Source organism: Mya arenaria, chromosome 11, assembly GCF_026914265.1.
Source record: "Mya arenaria isolate MELC-2E11 chromosome 11, ASM2691426v1".
NCBI lineage: Eukaryota > Metazoa > Mollusca > Bivalvia > Myida > Myidae > Mya > Mya arenaria.
In genome coordinates this window covers 45,697,865-45,708,707 of record NC_069132.1, presented here as the reverse complement: position 1 = coordinate 45,708,707, position 10,843 = coordinate 45,697,865, and the positions used below count along the sequence as shown (strand labels likewise).

At 33.3% G+C, this 10,843-nt stretch overlaps 1 protein-coding gene across 1 annotated transcript; it reads right to left on the bottom strand.

Annotated features, from left to right (window-relative positions):
• Positions 1 to 3,932: 3,932 nt before the first annotated feature.
• On the bottom strand, positions 3,933 to 9,845 carry LOC128208578 (big defensin-like). Its single transcript, XM_052912134.1, has 3 exons — positions 9,705 to 9,845; positions 4,604 to 4,811; positions 3,933 to 4,299 (listed from the first exon to the last, which is right to left on the bottom strand). Exons 2-3 carry the CDS (start codon positions 4,755 to 4,757, stop codon positions 4,175 to 4,177), a joined length of 279 nt encoding a protein of 92 aa, XP_052768094.1. The 5' UTR covers positions 4,758 to 4,811; positions 9,705 to 9,845; the 3' UTR covers positions 3,933 to 4,174.
• Positions 9,846 to 10,843: the final 998 nt, after the last annotated feature.

The window sequence follows — 10,843 nt, the reverse complement described above, 5'->3', positions numbered from 1 at the left end:
CAATTGCTGTGTTTAATACTTAGTTCTCAGTCTCGTATCATTTATTTCAAAAGTATTTTTTTGAGAAATCGGATTTGAATATCTGATGTAAATTCTTCGTTAAGCTTAGCGCACTTCTGGTGCTAGTATTTCACGGACAACTTTCTTGTTACTGCCAGATTGGTCAAAAGTTGCAAAAGAAAAATAACCGGATTTGCACCGACCAATATTTAGAGTAGGCGGTCGGTTATCTCCCCCAAGTCGTATCTGTAGGTGTCACTGTGACCAATAAGGTCGATTATTCTTTTCATGCTCGGAATCGTTAACAAAACCAAAGTTAGTTAACAGTCGTTGTTTAATTTGTGAGAAAAGTTGAACTATATTATGCCTGAAACCACTTGCGTTCCTTAATTAATGCTCCAGAAAAGAGTGACATAAGTTCCCTCAGGATAATTCACGACGAAAATCGTGCATGCACGCCATAAAATTGGGAAACATCAAATATGAAAGTCGGTCACCGAAGACATATTCGTACATCTGTGAAAGTCACTTCGTATCACACACTTAAATACGCCGGTAAGAAAATCGATTTTGTTCGACACAATATTGAATACTAAATTTATAAGTGTTTCATCGTACGACAATATCGGTTTCTTAGGTTTTTGTTATTTCGTTCCTTGCTTCGTTTAAGTATTATATTTTGACATATATATTCGAGACTTCTTCATAGTGTAGTAACAACTGAAGACCTGAACTGTTTAAAGCAAATAGCAGATACTCTATTACAATACATATCATATATAAACTGGTGGGTAGAAAAATTATCACTGCAGGCAGCAGGAACTTTGAGGGTAAACCCTATTTGAGTAACACTTATGTGAAGGAAAAACCTTAACCTGTATGGTATTTTGTCAGTATTTTATGTTGTCGTAAAAAATGTTTGTATACCTTTGAGCGACATAAAAACACGCTGAAATCTGTAATACCCTGCCAGGGCTGCGTTTCAATAAAGATTTTTTTATCGTAAATAGAAATTATCTTAGTGGCATAGTTTCATTGTTTTATTACATATTCTAGTGAATTGAACTCGAGTCAGCATTGAAAATGAACACCAAGTTGAGTAAATAAAAATAATCGATGTACATGTATTGTTAATCTTTATACAGGTTTAAGATCATTGAAGTTACGACTGTAATCCTTTATTGAAACGTGTCTTTGTATGGACTTGCCCTGAGACCATATTGGAAGCCTTAATCCGCAGAAATCGGTGCGATGCAAAGGAAACGCAGGAACGTTAAGTGAAGTTTGTTCATGTACTTCACACACTAGACCCAGCAGTATTTCAGCTAAATCATGTCTACCATTTAGGGAGTAACTAGCTTTAAGCTATCCATAATGTTTAGTATCTCCGAGAGTATTATTGCTTTTACCGTTGTAACATGGGTGTATAAATGTACAAACAATGGAACGACCTTGATATTGAGCTTAATCAGGAATAAGTTCTATATTATAATTTTGCTACATTTACTGTATTTGCTGCTTCAGGTTCAAATCAACATTCCTACATTATTTGAAAAGAAGAACAAAATGAACAGTGAAACTGTTATACGTGATAGATTTAAAGCAAACGTGTTCATATAGAAATTATTATTGGACTTGTCAAGCCTATCGAATTCTGTTGGAACCCATGACTGCCACAGCTAACAAGTGCTATGAACTTCTCGTATGTCAACAGAACAGCTGCTTGTAAGATTTTTAACATGGGCCGAATATCCTTCTGTTTACGGGATCACTGCTTTCGAAACTCGATCAGAACATTATTAGTTATTCTAAAATTTCATTATGCATTTTACGTTCAAAAGTTCAACGTCATATTTGTCCGCAATTTGCAACACTTCGAAAACATTGGACTCTGTAATATAAGAAATGACATAGCGAAGAAATATTTGAAACATTCAAACATAAGCGTTAATAAAAGAGAGTTGGGACACACTACTTAAACGTGTACGTTTAAGACTTGTACAAGTAAAAGTGCAGTTGAACTGTTCGTCTGGGAATGTCCGCTCACAAAGCGCCTTTTCTGTGTTTTGTACATCATATCTCGGTTGTTACCATGTTAAACTATAGCATATTTCAATCCATTGCACGATCCTACTCAAACCTTTGTATCGAAGTTATCATATTCAACACGTGCCTTCGATATCATCTAAACGCTGTAAATTCGTACAACTTGGTTGATTGTGAACACCAGAGTAGTACACCCGTACACATGCACGCACATAATATCGTTTTCAACAGGATATAAATACATTTACAATTATACATTGACAATTTCATAGTACAGTATTATAAGCTTGAACTGATGTATACATTTTTTATAAACGTTTAAGCACACATTATTAACATTCATCATCATTTATAGTGCCCTGTTCAAAAGCGCAGCAAAAACACAAAAAGTCCTGCTTTTTGAAGTCGGTGATTTTCACGACGCCCATAAACCACCCCTTAAAGCTTCATTTAAACAAAGTTTTAAACACTATTGAGGCATATGCTTAGAACGAACTGAGTGCGCAACTCTCACACTACCTTCTTCTATTTCGAACCCGAAAACGACCCTCTCGTCTCCAAACCCTTTTGTTTCCAAAACACTTCACTGTCGCTGTCGGTTACTTAGGGTCTTATTTAAGACTCAAAACTCAAAAACTAAAATTCTTATTATGATGATATTATTATATATTTTTTTAAACAAAGGATGGATGGTAACGATTGTTTAAATGTTGCAATTTACAAAGTGTTTTACTTTTAGAATGTAAAAGTAGTGTTTGTTTTTTTCTGAATCTGAATCTAGAAACTGTATATATTTTAAAGGAACCAAAGCGATAAGACTTTGGTCAGCTTCAAGTTTAAAGTCTTGCAACATTCTCAAATGCCAATCAGGAATAAACTTTGTTTCCATTTAGTTGCAAAGCTGTTACCCTGCTCACAAATTAGATGGCTTTTAACGAAACATGGCAACATTTTAAAGTGTCAGTTTTAATTATTTAACGTATTCACGCTTTAAACAAGTAGATAACTTGCTGCAGACATATGCCAACATATCCATCGACAACTAGCCCTGTCAGGAATCTCATAACTTTAATGAGTATATGATTTCTTAAGCTGTCAGTAAAATTCACTTAATACATCACTGTTCCAAGCAATAAAAATAACACTGTTATGAAATATTTTATAACATGTTAATCAGACGGCAGCGCGCATAGAGCTTGGACACAATTCAACGTCATTTCCGTTTATTTCGCATACAATTTGGCGTGCTTTTCTAAAAAGATATTAACAGGTCTTTTTAGGTCCCCGCGAATATTATAAATTAAAATAATTGTTTCAATAAAAGATCGCAATAAATTTCACTTCTTGAACATATCTGACGTTAGATTGAACTTTTGGTGAAATATCATGATTGTTCGTTCGAGTGTAAGATCGCAATACATACGTCTTTCAAGAAGTTAACGACATATTATTATACACAAAACGAATTTAGTATGAAATAAACACGAGTCCCAACGCTTCTCGTGTTTTTTTTTCGAGTACAAAGGTTCGCCACGTTTAACAGTCAGAGTTGTGGACTTCGCGTGGTGGTTTTGTCTCTTCTGTACCAAGTTCCATTTGGAAATGTTTAACTGTCTCTGAGTTATTGCAAAGGTTAACGTATTTGCCAGCTGACACTATCTCGACCTTTTTTCTCCTAAAAAAATAACAACAACAAACGAGCGTTTTAGAAAATTAGATCTTCACAATATTGTAACGCACTGGATGAATTTCATGCAATCTGATTAGTTGAGGTTATTTAATTTGCGACGATTAGAAAAGTGTATTTGGTGGGTGGTACTTTGTGTTCATTTGTAACAGAAAAGTGAATTTTAATGCCATAATCTTTTCGGTATAACAAAGCAAAGAACCATTTATGATCATCTTTATTTTGATTGACCATAAGTCAATACATCCAAAACCGTTCAGTTTGTTGTTTAACAAGCAATAATTTTTAACTGTGAATATTTAACATTCAAACAAATTATGACAATCGGAATAAACAAACCATGTGTTTTTAAAAGAAAATTAGAAATTGATCAATATAGAATTCATAAGACATTATATATATAGCTCACACGATAAAAGACACACAGGAATATGAACAAAACTATCTAACAAAACAACACTTGTAGTTTCCGCATACAGCGCTATGGTATTCGTTGACGTACTCGTTTGAACGGCACGACCAGCGGCAATATCCTCGGTTACCACCGCACGAGTGATTGTCGGATGCTATAAAGATAATAAAAGACAAATGTTGATTTTATGAAGAGTATGATGTACATGAAGCGCATTTGCTTCTTCTCAACGAGAAATAAATTCATATTATTCACATCATAACGTTATAGAATGATTAATAATCTCAATTCAAAATTGCTTTTATAATTGTCCAAACTTTATGATAATACTATTTATTATAGAAAAAGACAAAACAAATGTGTAAATTGAACTCATTCGCACTACATGTATATGTATACTATTGAGGACGTATTGCATTTTAGCTAAATTTAAAAGGCTCATTCCATCTAAATCATACATGTCCTAGTCACGCGATATACAGCCAGTGTTGCAGCTCCGTAGACCGCGACCAGGGCAGCCCACACCCATGGCGATACCGCTGCTCCGGCATAAACCGCTATTGGTACCACAACAACAGGTGCTGCATTGTTGAGTTTAACGTTTGCAGTCATTGTCAACAGGAACAGGTAAAGGGCACAGTACCCTTTTTTTTGAGTCCATTGTTTCTATAAAGACACGTCAGTATATTAAAAAACACACAACCTTTTAGATATGGCATTCAAAATCTGCTGAACTTTTAAATAGAGCATAGCAAACTCTTAGCCAAGAGTGAAATATTTACTTGTTTGTGTATATAATGGCTGCGTTTTTGTAATCTAAATAGTATTTATTATATAAATATAATAACATATTCGTCTGTGATTTAATAGAAATTTATTCAATAAATTCCATGGCCATTTTAATAAATTTCAGCTTAATAAATAAAAGGAGTATCAGTGACGATGGCAGAAGGCTGTGATTTAGAGAATGGACTTGCGATGAGCAAACATGTTGATTTTAATTTCGATGTGTGGCGGGCAACCTAAAACTGCCACCTAAAGATACACATTGTCTAAGAACGGCGAAACTCCATACACTTGAGGTATACAAGCTCGTGGAATTAAAGGACCTGAAGGAGGCGTGCCAGTTGGTTGTACTAAACTTATCATGAAGGGTATTATTAAGTGTTATGGCAGTTCCAATGACGCCAGTATGGCACAGGGTGCACAAGAAGGCGCCGCCCAAGAACCAAGAAGTCCCGCCTAAAACTTCGTCATCATGAGCGCTGATTTGTCCGCTTATAGCATACATATGAATCTAAGGGCGATTCTGACAATGAAAGCTACGTCCCGCAAAGCGGTCCAAATAACCAAAATCCTTACGGGGAAGTGTAAGAGGCGTCGCCAAAATCGAAGAAAGGATTTTGTGTTACACTCTGACCAAGTTAATTAGGCAACTCTCATCCTGAAGACCGAGGAAGAAAACACCCTTATTTGGGAATATATCTAAAGGAGTTAGGAGCAGCCAACATTCGGCTGCTGAACAGTGGACAACTAAAACGACAATAAGGTACCTTTATGATTACAAAAAGGTGACGGAACGGCAAATCCAAAGTCTTGCGGGTAAACTGAACATTCTTACTCGATGTATATTCATTTTGCGGACGTTAAAATTCGCAGTACCCTTCATGTTCGTTGGTCGTTTGTTTAAGAAAGAATATGATAGGAAGCTTTTCTGATGTCCTGTTACACGTCGAGTTCGGTGTTTGAACACATATCCGTATAGATCCAGCATGGCAATTAGTCAGGTCATATTTTGAAAATAACTGCGCATATTTGTTACAATTTTGAAACATGGTCAGAATAAACGAATGGTTGTTACGACGTCAGTAGAAATGGAAACAAAGTCGGCAAAGTATTACTGAATAAATCGAGTGTTACATTTCTTGAAAAGGGAGTTTAAGATATTTCTCCAATTTCCAATAGTGTGCCTGACAACAACGGTTTAAGAATTCACAGTTATTTCCCTTTGTTTACATGTGACTTTTCCATCTGTAAATTTTGACATTTGACATGTTCATTGAAAGGATTGCTGAAACTTATTTGCATTGAGTTAAATAGTTTTTGACATATTTCTTAGAATGTACCCACATACAGGACTATTTGAAGTTATTGCAATGTACATGTAGATTCTTTACAATTGACATGCTCCATGCAGATCAAGGATAAGTGGCCTGTAAAAATAATTTTAAGCTGTGAAAAGATTAAATTCCTCGTATAATTAAAACATGAAGAGTGTATATCATTTTATTTTTAGATCAGATGATTTGATAGCAGCTAGGACATCAATCTTACTAACCACAACAATGCTCGTTAGGGGAACTTTAGTCTCATTTGCTCATTAATTATGTTTTTCTAAACGTAAACAAAACAGAAAAAACTCGTCTTAAAATTCTGAAGCGGCTGTTTGAATAAGGTTGGAAAGTACATCATACCATTTACTTTCAATCTTTTCTTTTCCTTTAAGTATTTTTAAAACCGTTTGTTTTCGCAAGACATACAACGTTTCATACAAACAGATACAAATATGTATAAACATTTATATTTAATTAAAGGAATGCAAATTTAATAAATTTTATTAATAAAGTTTAATTTCGTGTACGGCAGGTGAACAAAGTCATTATCAACAAAAACATTTTTAACACAAAAAACCCCTCGTGTGTGCAATGGTAAAAAAGTTATTAGATGATAAAAGTTTAATTGACAATTTCAATTTATTTTCATGTGTGTCATGTTAATATGTAGAATAATAACGCTTCATAATTTTGCACTATTAACAGCAGGCATGATTGGTTGTTGCTAAAATGGCTCCCAAGTCATGTACCACTACAATTGAATGGGTGAAGGGTTACATGTACATGTACGCTACTTTATATCAAAAACAAGACATGGACGTTAATGAATAAGTTGGAAAAAAACAACACATTTTAAGTTTGTTTTATGTTGGTTGCATATTTAATAATATACTTTTAATTGTTTAATACTGTCTATGGTTAGGGTTTACATTTTGTTCTTTCGTATTTAAGTATTTACATAGCAATGGCGTCACCGTTTATCTTGTCGGCTGATTTTAGTTTGAATTATGATATTTCTTGTAAATGTTTTTTGTTTATAGTCTAATGGTCATTACTTATAACTAAGCAACCCTAACTTTAATTGGCAGATAAATAGTTCAGGTATCTATGAATAACAGTAAACCTGTTCTTGTTTTGTCCCATGCATTTAACCTGTCTCGGGTGCACACACCGTCAGTTTACTAGCTAAATAGATAAAACACTGGTAGTTGAATGAATATATCACATATGTATTTGTACGTTCACTTTCACGTTGCCTTTCCATAAGTCAGAATAATATCCCGAAGAGTTTCAAACAGTGTTAACATTTCGAATGGCTGAGTTGTTGAAAAATATAAAGCTTAGATAACCTAGCCATCATTGTGAAATAAATCCAAAATATATTTTTTATAAGAATACCAAACCATTCTATGATAACATACAGTATGTGTTCTTGCGCATTGTAATACTCATTAGATCAGGAAAAGAAAAAAATATGAGAACGTATTTCTTTTATTTTTTAGTCAAGTTGGATCAAAGGTCAATTTTATTTTCCTGAGATTTTATATTTATGATGACAGTTGTTTACATTGTACAGGTGCAGTTAAACAAATGTTCTTCAGTTGCAATGCAGTAAACTGTTAAACATCCAGTCTTGTGGTTATAAATAATCTTAAAACTGACAACCGCAATGCTATATCGCAATGGTTTTGAAACAAACAATATCATGTTGAAACTGCTCATGACTTAGCTTAGACTAGATTGGAGCTTTATTAATAGTATGTTTTATAACATGAGCTTAAATGCGATTGTTATACTTCATTTTTCGTAAGGTATGTTGAGTGTGTATAATGACATATGTAAGTGAACTACTTCATTTCAATATTGATACCATGGAAAATGTACACTTTGATAAAAATAACAAATCAAAAGTGATTCTTAACACATAGCGTCTAAAACATAAACTCACAAAGCATGCACTTTATATTATCTGTATGCTAGAACATAACAACAAATCGGAAAAAACAACAACATTAACTTAGAATCATAGTCAGCATGGCAATGTTATTGAATATATTTAACATTTTATAGCAATTTGTTTATTCATTGTAATTTTAGATAATCTGTATGAAGAACTGCTATAATTTATTTTTCTTGTGTTACATCATTTTTGTTTTTCCATGGTTGGAATTTCTGAAATGCATTAATTTGATGATCTTGCTGTAAAAGTTGTAAGTTAAGGTAATACGAAACATTATTTGGGTTTTCGTAGCTTATATCGTAAACGCTGTATGATCATTAAATGATATGATATACTAAAACACCTTTTATCTTTATTTTTTTTGCAATTAAAACGTGTTTGGTGTTTCAGGGTGGCTTTAGAAATCAGTTGCCATAGCGACACATTTTCGTTGATGAATGTTTTTGTTGTTGTCATGACACTTTTTATTTATTTTTTCCTGCATAAGTGTGCGTGCGTTTTTAGACTATTCTAAATAAAATGTAAGTTATGGTTTTACGTTTTGTTTATAGGCACTAAAATTTAACAACAATAACATATTTTTCACGTGCCCTATTTAAGCGTAAATTGCCATAGCAAAACCAAGAGTTGAGATATTCTTCCACTCAAGCTCCCAAGATGGTTCTGCTTCGGGTTAAGCTTAAACTCAAATTATGACGTTTCAATCTTTAGTGCCCTTTTAACAGGCGTTTTATGATTTATGAAGGCCCCACTTTTGAATAATCCAATTTGGCCTCCAAAATTCAAAATGTCCTCCATTTCTATTATAATGTTAATATGTAGTTGTGTTTCTTACTATGACCTGAATAAATACATTTTTAGTGGCATTTAATAGCTATTCAGATCTTGAAAGAACGCTATTACAGATATCATACAAGTATTCATAAAAACAATATTTTCTGCTGCCATAGTATGATTTTTAGCTTAATTTGAATTTTATTCAATTCAATTCAATTCATTATTATTTTTTTTTACGAATAAGGTGAGGCTTTATAACAGTATAAGAGCTACACATAAACTCGAGTGTCTCTAAATGCGCTTAATGTGTTTTTTAAATGAAGTATATCTGGTACTGAGTATGCTTAAAAAGAGCAGCACACGGGTTTCCGGACTTTGCCAAAGTGTTGTCTATTTGACACATATAATGGTTAATAATTGCAATTTATGATTAAAAGTATGATATAGAAGAAGCCCTTTGTTGCTATAAGAATTGTTTGACGGCAATCTTGGACAAATTTTAGGAGGATCCTGTGCGTTTTTAACCTAAACATGCTTATGCATTATCAGTCATACTGTGCACACTTTGGTGAACATTTTTAACGTTATGACTGGACTAAGTAAAACAGGTTTGAAATAAAATGTTTATTTGATAATAGATATGTTGTAAGCATGATCATAGTAAGTATTCATCATTCCAAGTTATATCATTCAAATGAATGTATCTACCTGATTATAGCAGCTATCTACGTGTTATCCAGGCAAGAGATGGCAAGGTTTTGGGCCGGTCTGCATCTATATGTCAAGTTTTGCACACATCCTGTTTGTCATAAATTATTTCCATATAAGGATTTGTTTTGAAATTCATTTACTAAACATGTCATTTATAATTGGAAAGAAAGAGACATACGCAATAACAAAATATAAATTATGCGAATGCGGTTTAAAATCCTGTTTCAACGTTAAATTACAAATGCATGGTTTAGTGAACAGTTTAAAACAACATGGTGGAACTTCAGTGTGTTACCTTTATTATACCTGAATTTCTTAAACACATTGATACCGGATATGGTCTTTATCTTAATGGTCACCATTGGTATTTCAAAACACGTGTTCGATCACTGTCCGCCATGTTGTCTTTTTTTTTCAAAGTGAACTATGTTACGTAGGGAACGAAGGACGAAATCGCCTCGAGCGGGTTTCGAGTTTTGTTAAAAAGAAGAAGTTTTTTTGTAAAACAAACGATAGACTGGTTTTTATTTTATTGGACACAGTTACAACAAATACACAGCACGTGAAACCGACGTAAAACCAGAACTTGGTATTATCAACAAAACGCACTAAAATAACAGAATAATGTTTAGGTGATGCTTTTGAAATGGACTGTCCATGTTTGTTTAGTTTATGAATAATAGGAACACTGGTGTATTATTTTACAGGTGGAATACAACTTTTTATTTTTTTTGTCTTGGAAGGAGCAAATTTTTGCATAAATGTTTGCAAACCAATGATTTAAGATTGCTGACAAAAAATCAGATCGTAGAGTTTCAAATTTACGTTCCAAAAATGTTTTATGGCTAAAACCGTTACTAACGGTTTAAAGATGCACTCTTACTCCCAAATAAGATTTACCACAATAATACAATTGTTTTAATATACCAGAAAGGATGAATATATGGCGAACATAATGGTTCTTATGAAGGATACCGAGTTTGATTTTGACAGAAAAGTGTAGAAAACACGGTATTTCTACCTTATGAGACTATATTAGACAACAGAAATCTTTTAGCATTCACCAATCACTTAATATTTTTGTGTTTTAGCTATCAAATATACGGTCACAATCTTGTTATCAGTAATTCATATTT

Excerpts from the sequence above, each read along its gene's own strand:
- LOC128208578 (XM_052912134.1), bottom strand. The coding sequence starts at position 4,757 with ATGACTGCAAACGTTAAACTCAACAATGCAGCACCTGTTGTTGTGGTA. Across the intron at positions 4,300-4,603 it reads ATATCGCGTGACTAGGACAT|CATCCGACAATCACTCGTGC; the intron begins GTATGATTTAGA and ends TTATCTTTATAG.